Here is a 23,654-nt window from a genome sequence, read left to right on the forward strand (position 1 = left end):
TGAAATTATGTGATCATGCCTTTTTTTTTTTTTTTTTCTTCAAATATTTATTTCTGGAAAGTATCGAAAGAATCAGTAATGGAACGGTTATGGAATCAGAACCAGAATCATTGAACATAAGCTTGTGTCTTGTTCTCTCTCTCTCTCTCATTCTCTGCTGCGTTCCCCATCTGGCTTGCAACCAGACTCCAAAATCACAAAAAGCACGCTACTCTAAAAGCTCGATAAGGAGTTTGTTAGCTCCTCGGAACAGCAAGATAAGCAGGAGGGAACAGACTCTGCTCTGGCTCACTTCACCGACGTGCAACCATCAAAGTCACATGGAGCTGCACAGGGACCATTTTGTCATAAAATGTGGAAATGGCAGAGGAGAAAATGTTGTGGAGGCCTGCCGTCTGTCTGTGATGTATTCTCCATGTGCATCTCGGATGCGGGTCACGTCAGTGTGCCCTTTCACTGCAGACCTGTCAGTCAACACTGTATTCCTGAGTGGATGGCAGCTCTGACGTGCCATCTGCGCGCAAGCAGGGCCGTGCAAATAGGGATGAGTGATGTAACTGCAGTAGAGTGGAATTAGACAAATAAGAACAAGGGTCAAACAAAGGACGTGAATCTCCAGTGAGGCCGGCGTTCAAATTCCTGTAAAATTACAAACTGTGTGTAAAAGTACAAATTGAATTTAGCTCTTTTCTATCTAGGGTGCACTTATTAGTCCGAGATCAGCTGTTGTTCAATACAGCACCAGGTTTTGTGTGTTTAGCTCTATGCGGTGCTGATTATCTCATTCTCGACCGTGAGGGTTATTTTCTCTGAAATGCGTGTGGCCATAACAAGGCACGGAAGAAAAATATGCACCAGCATTTGCGGTAATTTGCTCCCGGGGTTCATCGGTTCACCTGATTACTCAACATTGATTTACTCTCCAAGCTGATCAATACCTATTTTAAGGTCTTTTTTGAAAAAAAGCAATGGGGGATTTGTAAAATATCCCCCTAAATAGAGGCTATATTATCTCCCGCTGGTTCTCACTCGCTTCCTTTTTTACACTATATTTCAGGGGATATATATATATATATATGTATGCCATTACTTACTAATATCCCAAACAGCTTTCAGAAAACTTAGCATGACTTGCAGATGGGCTGTCGGAGATCATTGGAATTTTTTGCAGTCATTAGGCACCTTATGTAACCGATTAGCATAGACAAAGCTGCATGACATTACCGATGGGAGCACAGGTGCAGTATGGGAGTGACCAGGATCTGGAGCTGAATGATTGCTTAATGCACCCTGTCATAACATCTGAAAGTTAAACTAACCAAAATCCAGTTTTCCATAACAAAGACCCGTTAATGGAAACAAAACATAGGTACAGTAAGATGTAACTTAAAGCTCTGCTTCAAAACCTTGTAAACGTAGAAAACCTGTTAAGGCAGGGGTGTCCAAACTCGGTCCTGGAGGGCTCCAACTTGTCTCAACACATCTGCCTGGACGTTTCTAGTAAGACCTTGATTAGCTGGTTCAGGTGTGTTTAATTGGGGCTGGAGCTGAACTTTGCAGGACAGTGGCCCTCCAGAAACAGGACTGGACACCCCTGTGATTTTTACAAAGTACAACATGTTCCTGGAACAACATTCCAGCTGATCAATCAGTTTTCAGGGACAAGTTTACAGTTTATGCCAGGATTAGATGCTTCTACGTCAGTGTTATTCACCTATCATTTCCCTCTTATTTTAGTTATGGATAGGGTTATGTTATAGAACTAGGACTAAATTTTTGGACTCAAATGTTGATCCAGGAACTTGTCAAAATCATGGTGACCGTTTAGGCATCTTGGAAATTCCATTTGCTTAAACTATTTGATTTTATTTTTTTATTATTCATTATATCCAGGGGCCTATATGATGAAGCTGGTTTAGGTAGCCAGATATGTTTCAGTTTAGTTTCAACCATGTAAGTGGCTCAGCTTTTAATGGTGTTCATCGCCATAGTAATGGCGAGTTCACACTGCACGATTTTCAAAGTCGTCAGATCACTGTTCTTTTCACACTGCACGAGTATCTGGGGTAGCAATCAGTCGCTTCTGTGTGACCATTGCACGATGGATCGGCAACAGGGGGTTTCACATTGCATGACTTTACAATAGGAAGAATTGCCGACACCTATGGTCTGCTCCGCAAACTACAGTACATTTCACAACCAAACACACGTTAGAAGTGATAAGGAAATAATGAAAGGTTACGCATGAGACCAGAGTTGTTGCGTAAGACTGCAATTGTTATTAAAAATGTTAGCCCGCAAGAAGCTTGCGATCCAAATTGTCTGTGTGCTTATTTGAAGCAAAAAGGAGAAAAAAAAAAAAAGATTATGGCGGAGGAACTGTTTGCGGAGATGTGGGTCTATCTATACCTCCTCCCTGAATTTCCCGCTGCTCTGTATCTTGCTCTCTCATTGGCTGTAGGTCATCGCCAATGTCATTTTCAGTCAGAACACATTTCACACAGCAGGATTTTGAATCACAGACAAGTCCAGATATTTAGCATGCCAAATATCTCACGGGTGTGGGCGACACATCGATTCTCTCAGATCGCGTCTTTGATAATTCACACTGCCACTCGTGTGGCTAACCCGCTCCGGGGGATGTTCTAGCTAAGAGATCTCAAACCAAAATTGGACCAGTCAGCTATGAGCAAAGTTGACACATCTCTGACGCAATAAAGTCACTACCCCAGTTTCTCTTGCTCAGAATTAAAGGTCACTCACTACATAAAAGATTACTGTAGAAAACTGTCAGCATGGCTTTTAGCAATGATTATTTATTATAAATGTTTTATGTGATTTATATTTTATTTATATAATTATTAGACTCTTAATCCAATACACAAGAGCAATTTTAGTTTAACAATTATTATTAAACATTTAGTTTGAATGAACATAAATATATACAGATATTATGTAATATAAATAAGATTTGGGATCAGTAGATAAAACTTTAAAAATGACTACACGTGAGCTATATATATATATATATATATATATATATGTATATATACACTCTAAAAAATGCTGGGTTAAAAACAACCCAAGTTGGGTTGGAAAATGGACAAACCCAGCAATTGGGTTGTTTTAACCCAGCGGTTGGGTTAAATGTTTGCCCAACGTGCTGGGTAGTTTTATTTAACTCAACTGTTGTATAAAAATTACTGTATTGCTTGCTTAAAATGAACCTAAAATATGCTGGAAATTAACATTTATTAATATGTTTAATAAATGAGCATTTATTAATAAGATAATGAATAATAAACAATAAATATTTATTAAATTGCTTATTAATAAATGTACACCTTTTGATTATTATTGTTGCCTCTAGTAATTATATGTCTGATTTTTAATTTCTCACCTATTTTGGATTCATTTTAAGCCAGCCATATAGTCATTTTTAATCAGTAGTTAGGTTAAATAAAACTACCCAGCAGGTTGGGCAAACATTTAACCCAACCACTGGGTTTGTCCATTTTCAACCCAACTTGGGTTGTTTTTAACCAAACATTTTTTAGAGTGTATTTATATATATATATATATATATATATATATATATATATATATATATATATATATATATATATATATATATATAAGAGAGCAAATCTTGCTGATTCTCTCATGAGAATGTTTCAAAGCATGTGATTGGCTGTTCGCTACTGACATCACACTTTCATGTGCACATGCTCCATGAGCTCAGGATCAAAGATCAAAGGTTGATGATCAGCCTCATTGTACCAATAAAGCCTGATTGAATCATGTAACCTTGAGTTTGTTCCACTACTATCATGGGCCCCAGATCTCTATATGCAGAAAAACATCAATAAAATAGCTCACTGTTTCAGTATTTTTGTGTCTATGTTTATGCTTGTAGCATTATGTTGTTAGCTTAGCAACATGCTAACATCAGACTCTGATGAAATTACTAGTCGAGTCTATTTGTTTGACACACAGAGTTGCTGTTCTAAAAAGAGCTTTCCAAGTGGGTTACATTTCAGTTAGGATGCTGAAGACTCGCTAGGTTTTGAAACGGCGCCTATATGCCTATCATCTTTTTGTCCTACACTACAGCAGTACTTTCTGTACAGGCCCTATCTGCTCAGAGCACAGCTCAATAGATTTGACAGGTGAACACTAAATGTGTCAGAATGGAGATAGCGAGCTGCCAGAGGGAGCGAGGAGTACGCAGAGGTGCTCACCCAGGTTGGCGTTACTTCTGTGTGTATGAGGGAGAGCTTGACTGGATGATGGAGACAGCAGCAGCTTTCATGGCTTGACGGTGCTGATGCAGTTAGTCTTTAGGGAGCATGGAACAGCTGAGACTGCCAGCCTGTTTTAGGCACAAATTAAACTCAATCCGCACACTCAGAAAGTACATGTATCTCCCTTGTGAGCTTTGATTTAATCCTTCAAGTAACCATCGAAGATGTTCCCCCAAAGGTCTCCGTGTGCATGCGTCTTGTTCCATCTCACAGTCATGTCATGTCACATCTCAAAAGACACTCTATTTAATGTGAGAACCTAAGCAGTCAGGTTAAGTTTTTCTGTTTGCCCATTAGAGAGTCAGACAGCCATGGTTGAACAGCTTTTCCCATGGTGTTTGACATGATAAATATGTTTACTCACCTAATTGAGACAGTGAGTGAGACATTAGCTGATCAGTTGAACCCTGATTTTGAATGCGCCTTGTTTGCTCATGTGAATCTGTAAACAGTGCTAATCCTAAAACTAACCATTCAATATTCCTATAGGACACAATAAATCTGTTTAATGACATTTGTCCGTCCAAAAGAGATAATGGTAATGTATCAAGGCTTAGCATGGTAAATCCCAAGGTTCATTGACTGAGCTTTCATTAAAGGTGCACTCAGTATTTTCCCCCCTAATTATAAGTCTGGCTACACTTTATTGTGATGGTCTCTATTACACATTCTGTTGACTATAAGCAGGGGCGTCACTAGGCCCATTTTAGGAGGGTGTTAAAATGTACACTAATTCATGATTGCCACAGTTCCCTTTAAAACTCATATGAAACCGGCGGCAGGCTTCGGCTCCTACCTGTATTGCAGTCTGCGTTATTCAGCATGTTCTTCAATCCGTAGCAGTTCAGCGCCAACAGCAGAGGACAACATGTGTGCATTTATTGATAAATTATGATATATGCATCTGTGTAGTTCTGTGTCATAAATGCAGTTTACATAATATAATGCGGAAGCAATTCAAGATGATTTCCTATCCATTATTTTATGAAATTCCTTTCATCTAAAAGGCATGAGACTTTGCTAAAAAATATATATATATAATATTGATTTTATAATATACAGTACAGTCCAAAAGTTTGGAACCACTAAGATTTTTAATGTTTTTAAAAGAAGTTTCGTCTGCTCACCAAGGCTACATTTATTTAATTAAAAATACAGTAAAAAACAGTAATATTGTGAAATATTATTACAATTTAAAATAACTGTGTACTATTTGAATATATTTGACAAAGTAATTTATTCCTGTGATGCAAAGCTGAATTTTCAGCATCGTTACTCCAGTCTTCAGTGTCACATGATCCTTCAGAAATCATTCTAATATGCTGATTTGCTGCTCAATAAACATTTATGATTATTTTCAATGTTGAAAACAGTTGTGTACTTTTTTTTTTCAGGATTCCTTGATGAATAGAAAGTTCAAAAGAACAGCATTTATCTGAAATACAAAGCTTCTGTAGCATTATACACTACTGTTCAAAAGTTTGGGGTCAGTAAGAATTTTTATTTTTATTTTTTTGAAAAGAAATTAAAGAAATGAATACTTTTATTCAGCAAGGATGCATTAAATCAATCAAAAGTGGCAGTAAAGACATTTATAATGTTACAAAAGATTAGATTTCAGATAAACACTGTTCTTTTGAACTTTCTATTCATCAAATAATCCTGAAAAAAAAAGATTGTACACAAATATTTTGTACAATTGTACACATTAAATGTTTCTTGAGCAGCAAATTGACATATCAGAATGATTTCTGAAGGATCATGTGACACTGAAGACTGGAGTAATGATGCTGAAAATTCAGCTTTGATCACAGGAATAAATTACTTTGTGAAATATATTCAAATAGACAACAGTTATTTTAAATTGTAATAATATTTCACAATATTACTGTTTTTTACTGTATTTTTAATTAAATAAATGTAGCCTTGGTGAGCAGACGAAACTTCTTTTAAAAACATTAAAAATCTTAGTGGTTCCAAACTTTTGGACTGTACTGTATATCCAAAAGCAAAACACTTGAAAAGAAATATAAACAGTAGTGGAAATGGCAAATGAGCTAATGAGTGGTCCTCTGCAACCATCTTATATTGGTAATTTCATGTCATTTTCATGTTAAAAGTGTTTGTTTTCCACCAGGTGACAGAAATCCTCAACTAAAGCATGGCACATTTTCCATGTTATCTCCATGAATGAAAATGAGAAATGTAGATATTCTTAAAAGATAATTTTACTGCACAAACGTAGAGTTTAAAAAAAATAATATAATAATAGTGTTTAAAACATTAGGTGTTGGTAAAAAAATATGTTACCCACATATTGCCAATCTACTAACTGTCATTAGAGCGTTAGTAGAATATTAGTACACTGGTAGGGTTAGGGTTAGAATAAGTTGACATGCAAAGACACTTATAGTCAGTAGAATGTCTGTTGGGAGTTCCATCAAAATAAAGTGTTAGCAGATATTAAGCAAACAGTCAACTAATACTCTAATGAGAGTTAGTTGACACATAGGTGCAATGTTACTTATAATCAATAGAATGTTCAGTGGGAACCATCAAAATAAAGTGATATCAAAAGTTTTACACATGTTTAAAATCATAGTGTGCATGGTTATTTACTAAACAATGAGCAAGGCCAATTATGTTGTTTTATTCTTTTGAGTTATTTCTCTTTGTTCCAGGTTTGCAGTCGAAGCTGAGGATGGCAGGAGATTCTCGCGTCCACATGGACCACGACATGGAGATAGGAGTGACTCCAAGAGAGGTCAGCTGTCCACAATATTACTTTCAGCTTCAGTAGTTATGTTAAATGAACCTCTACTGTAAACATGGAATAGAGCTCACCGTGATTTTGCCAAGTAAGACATGTTCCTGGATCAACATGTTTTGTTGATCCTCGAACAACATTCCTGTCCAAAAGCATAGGCCTACCCTATCCCCACCCCTAAACCTAACCCTACCCATAACTTATCCTTAAAATCAGAGGGAATTTTGTAGAAGAACGGAATTTGTGATGTAGAAGCCCCTAACCCGTAAGTCTAAACTTGACCTATCCCTCAAATCTGATTGGTTGATTGGAATATTGTTCCATACAAACATGTTCTATTTGGTGAAATCACGTTCATCTGGAATAGATCACCCATTCTTTAGCATTTGCATGCAAACCACACAACTATGCAGACTATACAATAAAAATAAGAGGGATGTTTATTTATTTATGTTTTCAGTAACTTTTAATCATTAATACAACAACAAAGTAGCATTTCACTACCATGGCCTTCAAATAAATAATTGTTCCAATTATTAATGTGGGAGGTTGAGACACCAAGAATAAAACAGAGGGGTTTTTAACTATAAAATTCAGGCAATAATTGTAATCTTAAAAAAACATTTTTTGTGTGTGTGTGTGCTGTTCTTATATTCTCGTTGACAGGTCATTCTATATTGGTAATTATATTATGTTATGGTTAATAAATAAAACACCTACATAATACACAATGCTCAATCACATATTTCAGAGAGCTGTGTAATCATCTAAATATGAATATAAATTATATATTCATAAACCTCATTCATATTCATATGCTGTGTGAATATTTCATTTAAATAATTTTTTAAATATAAATATATTTAAATATAAAAATTTGTTTTAAATATAAATAAATATGCATTAAGTATATACTTAATATATACTTAATGCATATTTCATTTATGACTTTAAATTGAATACTAAATATAATATCTATCTTGAAGAACAAAGTTGGAGCCACACCAAATACTGAAAATTGGCTCTTGTTGTAGATATTTGATTTGCAATGATTAAAAAGTGTCTGTTTTGTTTTTTGCCCAAGATCTGGCTTTATCTGACAGAAAATAGAGGGCCGCAGGTGTGTGTGCAGCAGGAGGTCTCTGTTTGTGCCAGTTTTTCATAAGCACTTTAAGGCTTGCCTATAATTGACTGCCACCACCTTAACATGATACCACGTTTCAATTAACAACCAAGCACAATCTTCCACAAATGGAGAGACAATGTGCCAAAGCGTCCTTGTCTCATGTGGAGGACACTGTGTTGTAGACTTGGGAGGGGGCAAAGATTCTTATCTGGGCTTGCCAGTGTCCCATAGGGAAGAGGAAGGTAATGGGGGAAGTGTCCCATGGAGCTGGTGTAGAACAAGAAATCAGAAATGGACTAGGGCCAAGATAGCCCAGGACAGAGAGCGAAAGAGAGTCATGGGAAAGAAAAGAGCAGCAATAAAAAAAGAAAAAAGCCAGCAGTACTTTTATGTTGCGGTAATCTGCATGTGCTGTACGTGCAGAGACGTACTGTGACAATGTCATGACAGTAGCAAAGATATCAAAGCACTTACATTGTTAGGAAGGAACAGCGGGAACCTACCTCTGCTTGATGTTGGCAACAATGTCATCCACGACTGTCATTGCCTGGTTTATAGCAGCTCACTGAAGACCTGGCTTGCAAAATATGCTATATGATTCTGATGGGACTAGATTGCAACACTATAGGATGTGGAGGAAGCATCACATCCTGCATGTATTATAGATACATGCAGAACTCCCCCTAATAGTGATGCTTAATATAGGACTACAGGTTCAGACTTGCTGATATTGTAGCCCGTTTTATCATCATCATTATTTTGAATATGTTCCTTAAAAAGCTCAGCAAAGATTTCTATGGCTAAGTTCACACTGCAAGCCTTAGTGCTCAATTCCGATTGTTGTTTAAATGTGGCCAGTAGATTCCAGTGTGAACAGAACATGACTCGCATGCACAAATGAGGAATAAAAAGACATCATGCACCATGCTGTCATACGGAAGTAAACAAAGAAAATATTAAATTAAGTGATTACGCCTTTATTTATAGCATCATCTGCCACGGAAGCCAGCGAATTTAAGTGCAGGCAATATAAAAAACAAAGAGGAGGATGCGAAAAAAAGAGCAGAGTTTTTAAACATTTATGATTCGAGCCCTCACATTTTTCTTGTTTGTAGTGCTGTCACTGTAATACATATAAGTTTGCTGTTCTTCTACTGACTTCCTTTCGCAACTGTCTTGATAATGCCAGGTATGTAAAATCTTTGAAGTGACTCCCATGATCACAAAGTTGTGACGAATTTTGTTGTAGTAAAATGAGTGATGTAAAAGTCAAATGAATTCTGATATGACTGCAAAACATCAGACCTGTATCGGATTTAGGACCACATATGGAAGTGGCACAAATCGGAGTTGAAAAGATCAGATTCCACATGGTTTGTACTGTTCACACTGTCATGAGAAAAACAGAGTCACAAGTGAGCAAAAAAAAAAAATCGGATTTGGGCCACATTTACCTGCAGTCTTAACATAGCCTGTCACATTGGCCCTGTTTCCACCTGGTATTAAGGTGTGTTTTGGTCAATCGGATCACAAGTGGATGACGCTCAGTACAGGTGTAAATGAGTTGTAAAACGTTTTGAGCTTGTCCACTTTCAACCGCTTCCAGAAGTAGTCGAAAACGCATCTGATTGCTTTCATTGTGGAAATGCTTATGCGTTCGAACAGCCACAAAAGACACCTGCTCTCCACCTACTGACCTAACACGTAAACATTATGGAAAGTGCAATAGCCAGATGGGATTTAAACTTTGTTGGCTGAAGACCCAAGTTTGGTTTGGAGATGAAAAATGTACCAAGCACAATGTTCTCTCACCATTCCTGATTTCTAACACACACTCACGGCATTCAGCGTGGTCTTCCAGCTGTCAGAGCAGAAACAAAGCTGCTGCTCTCCATGTGTTTTTCCATCATATGTAAATTGCTTGAGCTTATTTTGTCCATTAGATCGAAAAAATACACACATTTACCCGCCCATAGACCCTCTCTTCGAATAAATCAGGACAGAAGTGGTTGCAAGTGGACAAAAGAGACGGATTAAAACACCAGGTGTAAACGGGTATGTGTCTCCCTCGTCCACTTGTGATCTGATTAACCAAAACGCATCTTAATAGCAGGTGGAAACAGGGCCATTAATCCTGTTGCCCAAGAATGAATTTGTTACTTTTCTCTCTCTCTACCTCCTTACAGCAGGTGAAGAAACTCCCCAAGCACCTGAGGGAATCACAAATCCCTACAGATCGCACCCACCTCATCTCCGATCCTGTTAAGAAACCCCGCCAGCGCTATGTACAGAAAGACGGCAAGTGCAATGTTCATCATGGAAACGTTCAAGAGACATATCGTTATCTCAGCGACCTCTTCACAACACTGGTTGACTTACGTTGGCGCCTCAGTTTCTTCATTTTCACCTTGGTCTATGTGGTCAACTGGCTGTTCTTTGGGTTTTTGTGGTGGCTTATTGCGCTCATACGAGGAGATCTCCTACACGGCGACGAGGAGGGCTGGACCCCTTGTGTGGAAAACCTCAACAGCTTTGTCTCGGCTTTCCTCTTTTCCATTGAAACTGAGACCACCATTGGCTACGGCTACCGTGTCATCACGGAGAAGTGCCCGGAAGGGATCATACTTCTACTTGTGCAGGCCATCTTGGGGTCCATTGTCAACGCCATGATGGTGGGCTGCATGTTCGTAAAGATCTCGCAACCCAAGAACCGAGCAGAGACGTTGATGTTCTCCCACAAGGCTGTGATCTCGGTGAGGGACAACAAGATGTGCCTGATGTTCCGAGTGGGTGACCTGCGGAATTCCCACATTGTGGAAGCGTCAATCCGTGCCAAACTCATTCGTTCGCAGCAGACGAAGGAGGGCGAGTTCATTCCGCTCAACCAGACGGATATCAACATTGGCTTTGACACAGGAGACGATCGCCTCTTCCTGGTATCGCCTCTCATTATCTCACACGAGATCAACGAGAAGAGTCCTTTCTGGGAGATGTCCCGGGCACAGATGGAGAAGGAAGAGTTTGAGATTGTCGTCATCTTGGAGGGCATGGTCGAAGCTACAGGTATGTCCTCCTTGACATCAAGCAATTCAACTCTTGACCTGAAAGTGTCATAGTCTCCATGAATAAGGAATGACAGAAATAAAGCTTTGCATTAACCCTATATAGTATCAGTCTTTCGAAATGGCTTCAAGGAGCAAGTTGTGCATTAACTGCAAAGCAGTTGACCTCAATGAATTTTCCATGATTTTTTTTTGTGGTAAGTGAGAAACTTAAAGGTCAGTCATTTAAATACACAAAACTGCACTGGCATTATTCATTTGCTGACAGTGCTGAGTCATCCCTTCCCTAAGCATGCTGACTACACGAAATAACATTCAAGAACTGACAAGAAGATAAATGTTTCGATATTGATGCTGTATTTCCTACACATGAGTTGGGGTGGGTCTGTCTGGCTAGCCATGTCCTTGCAAACCTGTCCAGGCTGGAGTTGTGGAAAGAGGTGAAAGGTGATAAAAGTACTCCGGGTTTGTTCCACTCTGCTGGAGGGGATCCTTTGGAAAGTTTATTGGAGCAAAAAAAGTTTCTTTTTCCACTCTTCATTTGAATTAGCATCGTTCCAGTTCTTAGGTCAGTGAAACTCAATAACGGTCAGGCAGTTCAATGAGGAAACTGCTTTTAAAATGTCTTTGAGAGCACAGTTTCAGCATTATACCTTAAGACATCAGACTTATACACAATACATAAGAGCCCAGGATTTCGTGGCATTCAGATTGATTATTAATAATGTTATTGATGGGGAGGTACTGTAGCAGTCCTGGGACAATTTATTCAAACTTCATGGCCATCTAATTGTTAGTCCATTACCTTAAAAATTTGTCATAGTCCACTTAGTGTGTACTAGGTTCACCAATGCCCATTTAATACCTGGGCTTTAGCAGTAAACATATGCAATCTGAATATATGAATGTGGATGGAATTATCTAGAGATCTCATTCTCGGCTACTCTTTAGTTGACCTTGCAGAACACTGTGTGCAATATTGATCTGAGAAGATCTCCTTATTCTCGAGGCTGTTTGGGGAATAAAGATGCATCTATTGTCTAACGTGTCTACACTAATTGCAGATTCATTCCCAGACTGAAACATTTCCCATGGTTTATCAGATATCTCAGGTGAATGTTTGCAATTCAAATTACTTATTGGGCGTTTGTCCAAAGAGAACTTACACTGCTAATCTAAATCCAATTCATTATACATGCTTTCCTGTGAAAGCATCCATTTTTTGCTTGTTTTGCAGTGAATACCAATGAGGATTCAACAAAAAAGAAAAGGTGAAAAGCAAGCAATGTATGATTTCGTGCATTCATAATGCAAAAATGTGCATGTTTGAAGGTTTTTATACCACAAACATGCAATTCTTATTGACTGGATTATCCAAGGACCTAATAGGAAGGATTTAATCTTACACTAACCTTGCTCTGGGCCCTAGATGCCATATGACATATGTCTCCTCAACCTTCCTGTCACTTTGAAATGTTTTCCACTTTCCACTGTAGAGATGTGCCTACGTAAGCGTATGTCAATAGCTGGGCTATGATGCCATTGATCTACTGAAGTCTGTGTAAATTACGCCTTTGACAGATCACCAGGTATAGATCAGGGTGCTATTGGCCAGGATAAACTTATACAAATAGCCTCGCTGGCCAGATCGAAGTCTACTCCCACTTGCTAATGAGGGATGATGGCTTTCTTTTGATGTGCAGTACAGAGAGCTAATGACCTGGTGAGTGCAATAAGGTCACAAACAACCTGGTGTCTGATTTGTCAAATTTAGCAATGCTTTAATTTAGCCCTGGCATGTGTCAGAGATGATGGATAGCCGCTGTGGTCCAGTCTATTATTTTTCCAGTAGTGAGGGTCAGGAGTTCCACAGTGAGTCTCTTGAGTACTGCTTGTAATTTGCATGAACGTGATGAGACTGTAATGATGGTTAGTCAGATGTAATTTGCATCGTATAATTGTTGCAACATAAGCAGTTTTCATTTTAGAAATGTGCTTGATCCTGAATGATATGATCAGGAAAAGCAGCTTTTCCCTAATGAAAGCTTCATCACACTGCAGAACAAGACATGCAAACATATTTGAGACACTCTGTTCCAAAACCGTGTGTGCTTGACTACATAGGTAGCAGTTTAAAGCATCACAGACTTTGTTGTTGCTGAAGCAAAGCCACTTTGATTATGCTACCTTTTAAGATGCCTTCTTTTAGAAGCATTTGCATACATTATTTGCTGAGAAGACAAAAGCATTGCAATGAATTGTTGATTATCAAAACAGTTCTTTAGCAAGATGCAAATGTTCTACCACATATTTGCATATGCAATGTTAGCAAGTCCTCTTCATTTGACCAATGTATATGATGCACAGACTTGCTGTCTACATGGAGCATTCAGAATTGGTCATTGGTATTGCTTCTGAACTGGCTATTATGCAGTGCAATTAACACTCAAAGTTTGGAAGCAGGTCACTAACGTCTAACAATATGGATTTAAAATCAATTGTGTCTAGTGATCAAAGATCTGCACCCCTATTAGAGAAAAATAACCTGCCATTGAATGCTTGTCTTCTCATCAACATGAGAAATGCCTAAAACACAGCAGCCCATTGAGTGCTCATAACCAAAGGCATCTACTAAATATGTCCGGTGGCATTAAGATAGGCCCGTCTATGTTTTAAGTAGCACCCATTAACTTTCCATTCATTTTGCTATTAATGAGTCTCAAACAGATAAGAACTTGCTTTGAATTAATGTTCTATAACTAATATAGATTTTTAAAGGCTGACTTTATGAGGCGGTGTGTTGATTAAGGGAGGAACTGTGGAGGCAGTTTGAAGGCTATTGATGTGTGCTTGAACAGTTTAAATTTTAACACTGAATATTAGTAATGGATTTTCATGTAAAGCTCAGACAAACCTGTGGAGAATTCTGGCGTCCTCTGAAGGCGGTGATTTTCACTTCTCATGTCTTTGCCACTCGTGAACCATAAGTGCTAGATTTATTTTTTTACAGATTTAATTACCCAAGCATTTAATTTGATATTAAGTGTACTAATCCATGCACACAAAGACTTATAATATAATGCATAATGTAGTATGTTAAAGCCAAATGATGAAAATGTCAATGACAACAGCAGTTCCTATATTGGTGCTTCTTATCAGAGGAGAAATGATAGTACTCATATGTGTCAGTAGCTTTCAGTGTCACCGTTGTTCTCCACAAATAGACTTAGGAACCCCTGGCCTTGAGGTGCTGTGCCCTTATTTATAGATTTGAAAAGCAGCCTTGCATGAAACCGGCCTTTGCTAGATGATCGACTTACCCTCTCCATGTCTTTCTCATTCTCTCAAACACACACACGCACAAAGAAAAAAGAGAGTAAAATACAAATCTAAATGTGTTACACCCACTCCCACACACTCTTGCTGTGAATTAAAAGCAGGGAAAGACTCTCAGAGCGTTGAGTTCATTTCAGTTTCAATCAATGCTACAATGTAGATCAGTGGTTTTCAATTGGTTTCGCTTCACGACCCAGATTTTACATCAAGTGGCGACCCAACAAAGTACTAAGTTGTTTATACAAAAGCAAGCAAAAAAAAATAAATAAATTGTTGTCAAAAAGAAATATTTTTGACTACAAGTACATTTTTGTTTACTTTTGTATATACACACGTACACTACCGGTCAAAAGTTTGGACACATTACTATTTTTAGTGTTTTTGAAAAAAGTATCTTATGCTCATTAAAGCTGCATTTATTTCATAATACATACAGAAAAAACTGTAATATTGTGAAATATTACAATTTAAAATTATGGTTTTATATTTTAATATATTTTAAAATATAATTTATTTCTGTGATCAAAGCTGAATTTTCAGCATCATTACTCCAGTCTTCAGTGTCACATGATCCTTCAGAAATCATTCTAATATGATGATTTATTACAAACCCGATTCCAAAAAAGTTGGGACACTGTACAAATTGTGAATAAAAACAGAATGCAATGATGTGGAAGTTTCAAATTTCAATATTTTATTCAGAATACAACATAGACGACATATGAAATGTTTAAACTGAGAAAATGTATAATTTTAAGGGAAAAATAAGTTGATTTTAAATTTCATGGCATCAACACATCTCCAAAAAGTTGGACAAGGCCATGTTTACCACTGTGTGGCATCCCCTCTTCTTTTTATAACAGTCTGGGGACTGAGGAGACAAGTTGCTCAAGTTTAGGAATAGGAATGTTGTCCCATTCTTGTCTAATACAGGCTTCTAGTTGCTCAACTGTCTTAGGTCTTCTTTGTCGCATCTTCCTCTTTATGATGCACCAAATGTTTTCTATGGGTGAAAGGTCTGGACTGTAGGCTGGCCATTTCAGTACCCGGATCCTTCTTCTACGCAGCCATGATGTTGTAATTGATGCAGTATGTGGTCTGGCATTGTCATGTTGGAAAATGCAAGGTCTTCCCTAAAAGAGATGACGTCTGGATGGGAGCATATGTTGTTCTAGAACTTGGATATACCTTTCAGCATTGATGGTGCCTTTCCAGATGTGTAAGCTGCCCATGCCACACGCACTCATGCAACCCCATACCATCAGAGATGCAGGCTTCTGAACTGAGCGCTGATAACAACTTGGGTTGTCCTTGTCCTCTTTAGTCCGGATGACATGGCGTCCCAGTTTTCCAAAAAGAACTTCAAATTTTGATTCGTCTGACCACAGAACAGTTTTCCACTTTGCCACAGTCCATTTTAAATGAGCCCAGAGAAAACTCCTGCGCTTCTGGATCATGTTTAGATATGGCTTCTTTTTTGACCTATAGAGTTTTAGCCGGCAACGGCGAATGGCACGGTGGATTATGTTCACCGACAATGTTTTCTGGAAGTATTCCTGAGCCCATGTTGTGATTTCCATTACAGTAGCATTCCTGTATGTGATGCAGTGCCGTCTAAGGGCCCGAAGATCACGGGCATCCAGTATGGTTTTCCGGCCTTGACCCTTACGCACAGAGATTGTTCCAGATTCTCTGAATCTTTGGATGATATTATGCACTGTAGATGATGATAACTTCAAACTCTTTGCAATTTTTCTCTGAGAAACTCCTTTCTGATATTGCTCCACTACTTTTTGCCGCAGCATTGGGGGAATTGGTGATCCTCTGCCCATCTTGACTTCTGCCACTCTGAGAGGCTCTTTTTATACCCAATCATGTTGCCATTTGACCTAATAAGTTGCAAATTGGTCCTCCAGCTGTTCCTTATATGTACATTTAACTTTTCCGGCCTCTTATTGCTACCTGTCCCAACTTTTTTGGAATGTGTAGTTCTCATGAAATCCAAAATGAGCCAATATTTGGCATGACATTTCAAAAGGTGTCTCACTTTCAACATTTGATATGTTATCTATATTCTACTGTGAAGAAAATATAAGTTTATAAGATTTGTAAATTATTGCATTCCTTTTTTATTCACAATTTGTACAGTGTCCCAACTTTTTTGGAATCGGGTTTGTATCAAAAGAGTTGTGCTGCTTAATATTTTTTTGGAACCTGTGATACTTTTTTCAGGATTCATTGATGAATAAACGGTTAAAAAGAACAGCATTTATTCAAAATATAAATATTTTCTAACAATATAAATCATTACTATCACTTTTTATCAATTGAACACATCCATGCTGAATAAAAGTATTAATTTCTTTCAAAAAAAAAAAAATTACTGACCCCAAACTTTTGAACTGTAGTGTATATTGTTACAAAAACATTAAAAATAGTAATGTTTCCAAACTTTTGACCGGTAGTGTATATATATATATATATATATATATATATATATATATATATATATATATATATATATATATATATATATATATATATATATATATATATATACATTTGCACCAAAATAGCATAATCGGACAATCAACATTAAAAGATCCGTTTGGGGTTGTTTGCTATCTTTTGAAATACCTTTTTTATTTTGCTACCAGTGGATAATTATATAACTAATTTCCTGATTACTTTTTGCAATTAGCATTCATGGACCCTTTCACCCTTTGTCCTGCGCCCCATTTTTGGGTAGTGACGCAGGGTTGAGAACCACTGACGTAGATTGTGACGCTGTTGGCTTTATTTGCTGGTGTGGTTTAATTCTCTATAATCTGTAATTACAGTTTTATCTATGGTATATGACATCAATGAGTATTATACCTATAAGCATGAGGTTTTAGTCTGGTATTGTTCCTAATGTTTTGCTAAAACATAAATGCAGTGATTAACAACTAGGACTTTTTCCGTAATTACAGGTCTACACTATAATAAAAACATAAATTGCTGTACTGATGTAGACACAAGACATGCATACAAATTTAGGGAAGTTCCTTTTATCCTCTAGCTGTTTTAGAGAATGTGTATCATTTGGTCACGTGATAAGATAATGATCATCTTGAGTTGTTTTTGTTTTGTTTTTTTTGCATCCTGTCTTCTGTGTATGAAAAATGGACGTGATGGATATGGAGGTGGGAAGCACAGCACATTAACTGAGGTTTACATGACAGCTTGGAGATACGTGGCAACAATTCTGTGGAAAGCAGGTTTCAAATAACTGTAACTGAAGACACACACTGCACCAAATAGTAAATGAAACATGCCGTTTGATCATTGTAATGCCTTTGGCTTCCAGCTCATGCTACATTATGTCACACCCAAAACTGTTTAGGAAAGGAAATGTAAAACAACCAGCCTTACAAACAAACTTCTTCTCCCTTTGGCACAAACTCACAAAATCGCAGCAGCGGTGTGCAAAACTGAATCATTTACTATTTATTAAATTTTGTTTTATTTCGCAGTGGAATGACCTTCTTTTTTGTTTATTACACATAAATTAATAAATTTGAGAAAAAACAATGTTATAATTATAAATCCACTTCCCCAGTCTTATTTTGCTGCATTTTATTTTCTGGATGCCTGTTATTAAAATAAAGTAATAAAAATGAAGTTAAAGGGTTAGTTCACCCAAAAATGAATATTCTGTAATTTATTACACCCTCATGATGTTCCACACCCGTAAGACCTTCGTTCATCTTCAGAACATAAATGAAGTTATTTTTGATGAAATCCAAAGGCTCAGTGAGGCCTGCATTGACAGCAAGATAATTTACATGTTCAGATGCCCAGAAAACTACTAAAGACATATTTAAAACATATTAAAATACATATTTAAAATACATATTTAAAAAAGTTCATGTGGTTCAACCTTAATGTTATGAAGCGACGAGAATACTTTTTGTGTGCCAAAAAAAAAATAAAAAAAACGACTTTATTCAACAATATCTAGTGATGTGCAATGAATGTTTTGTTTTCGAATCAGTGGTTTGGGACGTGTATCAAACTGCCAAAGTCATGCCCCCCAGTGGTGAATCATTGAAATTTCGAAACACTTATGATGTAACGAAGCCTCGTTTACTGAAATCACGTGACTTTGGCAGTTTGATACACAAACCAATGAAACAAAAGATTTGTACAGCTTCGAAGCTTCATGAAGCAGTGTTTTGAAATCGCCCATCACTAGATATTGTTGAATAAAGTCGTCATTTTGTTTTTTTCACACAAAAAGTATTCTTGTCACTTCATAACATTAAGGTTGAACCACTGTAGTCACATGTGGAACTGTTTTAAACATGTCTTTCTGGGCATCTGAAAGTATTAATTGTCTTGCTGTCAATAGAGGCCTCACTGAGCCATCAGATTTTATCAAAAATATCTTAATTTGTGTTCTGAAGATGAATGAAGGTCTTACGGGTGTGGAACGACATGAGTAATTAATGACAGGATTTTCATTTTTGGGTGAACTAACCCTTTAAAATGTCCTGAAATATAATTGAGAATAATTTAATTAAATGAATCTTACCACCATCTAATTTCCTCTTGCCCAGAAGACAACATAAACCAAGTAAAATGTGGCACATCTTACCCCCATGCGAATACATTGATGGAATTTGACATCCACAGTATGTAATTTTATCAGTATCTCATTACACAAAGAGCAAAACATTATGTCATTGGAATAAAAATGATTGAGAGACAGAAAACAAAAGCAATACTGTGATGTGATAGACATTACGGACCTTCTGAGCTCTTTTCTTGGCTGGGAGAAACATATCTAAAATGGGAGCGTACTGTAATTCAGAGGGCAGCTCAGGAACTGAACGGCCCATATTTCACCGCAAAAGCTTGTAACTCCAATATCATCTGACCTGTACAGCCACTGTCAACATTGTGAGCCTGTCTCATAAATAATTTCTTTCTCTCCCTCTCTCCCCTTCTTTTTTTCTCTTTGTGTGTGTGTGTGTACACAACCACGTGTTCTTGTGTGTACCTGCATGTGTGTGTGTGTGTCTGCGCCCATATTTTTCTCCACGTATCCAGGCATGACGTGTCAGGCGCGCAGCTCCTACCTGGACTCGGAAGTGCTGTGGGGCTACCGCTTCACCCCGGTGCTTTCTCTGGAAAAGGGCTTCTACGAAGTCGACTACAACAACTTCCACGACATATACGAGACCAACACCCCCACCTGTAGCGCTAAAGAACTGTCCGCTCGATTAAAAGAGAGCCCGCTCCTCCCTCACCTGCCGCTCCTCAGCCCCGACCTCAGGCAGCACACAGACCCCTTCTCCGCCCAAACCACACGGGAAGAGACGGAGAAGGACGCTGAGAAGGCTGCAGACACAAACAATGGCTCTGCCAACCGTTTGGAGGAGAACCCTTGAGGGAAACCCTGCTCCGAACAGACTCGAGGACTTTGTAGTGACTGGCAAGCTTCTTTCCCGTTGCATGGAGAGATATCCTTGCAATATCCATGCAATAAGACCCCCGATCCCTCTAGAGAGCCGAGCTGATGTGTAGATCAAGGTTAGACGCACAAACAGATGAGAATCCGTATATTTATAACGTTACTGGCGCCTACACATACTCTATTTTAGCTTTATGAACTTTGTCGTGCAGATTTTCATGGTATCAATCAACGCCCTGTACCTCAAGGACGAAATAGTAGCCATATATTGTACACATCAGTCCCACCGCAAATGAATGACCCAGAGGTCAAACTCCTTAATCTAATCATAGCAAAGCAGCTTTAATAGAATCCCGATGCAAAGACTCTTCTGGAGCCAAACACGACGCTTGTGTATTTACCCACGGCGAAGGCCCGCGGTGTTGGTTTCTTTAAGCTATTCTATTGTATGTTTTATCTGCATTATAATTATGCATTATAATGATCAATTTCCCCTAAAGGCCCGTTCGCACCGAGAAAAATAACTATAATGATAACTGTATTCGCATCCACACCATGTTCCGTTCTGTTGTTTGCTGATTTAAACTCAAGTGGATGAACTCAATGTTTGTATCATTCATCAGCTGGGAAAAAAAAAAAATACTCCAACGATATTGTTCTTCTGTGACATTAACGTTATGGTTCTGTAATAGTTATCGTCTCTGGTGTGAACGGGCGTTAACTCTTATTGAAGTGCATTATTGCATGTGTTACGGCTTGAATTTGAGGCAAGATGGAGGCTGGGAAATGTTTGCTGATGCACCAATCAAAAGCACAACCGCTGCAGTGGCAGACGCACAGTATGTAAACCTGCAGCACACTAAAATAACGGCAACGAATGGAAATATTGCACATGCATTGTCTCTGTGAAGGATTTGTTGACCTGCTGAGTTCAGTCTTGCCCTGTCCGCACTCCTGGACTCATATTTTGTCTTTATCACATTTGATTTGTGTGCAAGTTCGAGGCCACACGCGTAAGACTGTCGGTCCTATTTCCAAGCGGTCAGAAGAACTGTTTCAAAGCATGAACCCTAAAGCAAGTTCTATACACTTTCTAAACAGGGTATTTTCTATAAGGCATGCAGACTTCAAAAACACAAAAGCTTTCTACAAAAATTGTACAACTAAATTATGGATTAAGGTGAGAGGAGAGCTCCACTTACAGCAGAGACAATGGTGCAGGATTTTAAAGACGACTTCACCCCCTGCTGAGAGTTCATTTGCCGTTTAGAGGGATCTCACCAATGACAAGTCATTTTCACTGAATAATATTATATGCAGGCAATTTACATAAATAAAATAAATAAAGAAACTTATAAGTGAATACTGGCTTTGTTGTTGTTTGTACATGGGGAATACACTAAACTGCCCCAAAAAAACAATGATGCAAGATGCAATGTGTGTGTTTAAATGATGATTTACTGTATAGATGAGTTTATCATTGAACAGACATCTGTGACTTTATATATATATAGTGTATATATTTATATATACACTTTGGTTGAGGGTCTAATTCTCAATATTAAAGGTTCACCCAAAAAAGAAAATTCTGTCATTAATTACTCACCCTCATGTCGTTCCACACCCGTAAGACCATCGTTCTTCTTCAGAACACAAATTAAGATATTTTTGATGAAATCCAAAGGCTTAGCGAGGCCTCCATTGACCGCAAGATAAAAAACACGTTCAGATGCCCAGAAAGCTACTAAAGACATATTTAAAACAGTTCATGTGACTACAGTGGTTCAACCTTAATGTTATGAAGCGACGATAATACACAATAACGGTTCAGAGTAAATTAAACTGCCAAAGTCACGTGAACCATTGAAATTTTGAAACACTTATGACGTAATGAAGCCTCATTTACTGAAATCACGTGACTTTGGTGGTTTGATACACACTCCGAACCACTGATTCGAAACAAAAGATTTGTACAGCATCGAAGATTCATGAAGCAGTGTTTTGAAATCGCCCATCACTAGATATTGTTGAATATAGGGGTGTGACGAGATCTCGTGTCTCGCGAGACTAAACTGTGACGAGATTTCTCATCGAGCCGTGATATTGTTGCCATGACAGAGTGTTAGGATGATTAGGAAAGAATATGCCACCGCTACATTTACATTACGCCTCCACTGTCGTTTTGCTTTGTATTTAAATAAAAAAAAATAAATAAATAAAAACATTTAATTCAGTTGGATAACGGTCGCCGCCGCTCCATATTAACAGAGTTACGCGCGATCGCTGAAAGTGAAAGTAAACGCGCGCGCGCATTCAAACGCCATTTCAATACCCCGCATTTTGAAAGCGGCTCCCTGATACATGCAAATATCTCTCAATATGAAAGCTATTTTAGGCTGGGCTGTGTAGTTGTAACTATCTCTCAGCTCTGTATCAAAGAAAAATGTTGGTCTTATTTGCACTTTGAATATTGAGAGAGTGCGATTATGGTTGCACTTAATGTAAAGTGTTACCATGAAAACGAATAACAATTTTCTCTTAATCTTATTAAGCACAAACAATAAGGTTTCATTTGTTAACATAAACAAAGATTAATAAATAGGCTACTGTAGCAAATATATTGCTCATTGTTAGTTGATGTTGGTTAATACATTAATGTTAATAAATGAGACCTTATTGTAAAGTGTTACCATTTTTATTTATACTGTTTTTATTTCTATGATCAGTTTGTGGAAAGGAGTTCAGTTAGGAGGTCAAAGGTTGTAGAAGCTCATAAATCATGTACAGTAAGGTCTGAAGGGACTGGAATCATACAGGAGAGAAGTCAGTAAGTTGAGTTTGTGGCAAAACCTTTTACAGTGCTTGAGTATTGTTGTCTTTTACTGCATATGATAATTCATACTCAGAAAGTAGAACTGAAATGACATTCATTACAAGATGATTAGTTAAAACATTTCAAATACACCTGCAGAATATTTTTTCTAGTCATGACAGTATTTCGCCATTGAGGATTTTCTTAAAAATAGTGTGTAAAAATCTTGTCTCGTCTCGCGAGCTCAATCTCGAGTCTCGTCTCGCCTCGTGAGATACCTGTCTCGTCACACCCCTAGTTGAATAAAATCATTATTTATTTCTTTATCTTTTTGGTGCACAAAAAGTATTCTCATTGCTTCAAAACATTAAGGTTGAACCACTGTAGACACATGAACTGTTTTAAATATGTCTTTAGTAGCTTTCTGGGCATTTTTTAAATGTTAATTATCTTGCTGGCAGTGCAGTCCTCACTGAGCCATTGGATTTTATATCAAAAATTTGTTTTCTGAAGATGGTCTTACGGGTGAGGGTGAGTAATTAATGACAGAATTTTCATTTGGTGAACTATCCCTTTAACTAGTTGCTTATTAGCATGCATATTACAAGAATATTGGCTTTTTATTAGTACTTCTAAAGCACATATTAATGCCTTATTCTACATGACCATATTCTACATCCCTTAATCAATGCCTAAATTGAACATCTACCTTACTAACTATTAATAAGTAGTAATTAGATGTTTATTGAGGCACAAGTCATAGTTAATAGTTATTACTGAAAATTAGAC

General features: G+C 37.7%; 1 protein-coding gene across 2 annotated transcripts in view; it reads left to right on the forward strand.

Annotated features, from left to right (window-relative positions):
• Nucleotides 1–21,416, forward strand: part of kcnj5 (potassium inwardly rectifying channel subfamily J member 5) — a 34,418-nt gene extending 13,002 nt beyond the window's left edge. The window contains exons 2-4 of one of the 2 annotated variants that reach the window (XM_048169313.1): nt 6,986–7,068; nt 10,387–11,260; nt 19,690–21,416. In XM_048169313.1, the coding sequence (XP_048025270.1) occupies nt 7,006–7,068; nt 10,387–11,260; nt 19,690–20,030 (1,278 nt within the window). In that variant the 5' untranslated portion in view covers nt 6,986–7,005 and the 3' untranslated portion in view covers nt 20,031–21,416. Of the gene's footprint in view, nt 1–6,985; nt 7,069–10,383; nt 11,261–19,689 lie in introns of both variants that reach the window. The other variant, XM_048169312.1, reaches the window with a different exon arrangement.
• Nucleotides 21,417–23,654: the final 2,238 nt, after the last annotated feature.

Source organism: Megalobrama amblycephala, linkage group LG19 (assembly GCF_018812025.1).
Source record: "Megalobrama amblycephala isolate DHTTF-2021 linkage group LG19, ASM1881202v1, whole genome shotgun sequence".
NCBI classification, from domain to species: Eukaryota; Metazoa; Chordata; class Actinopteri; order Cypriniformes; family Xenocyprididae; genus Megalobrama; species Megalobrama amblycephala.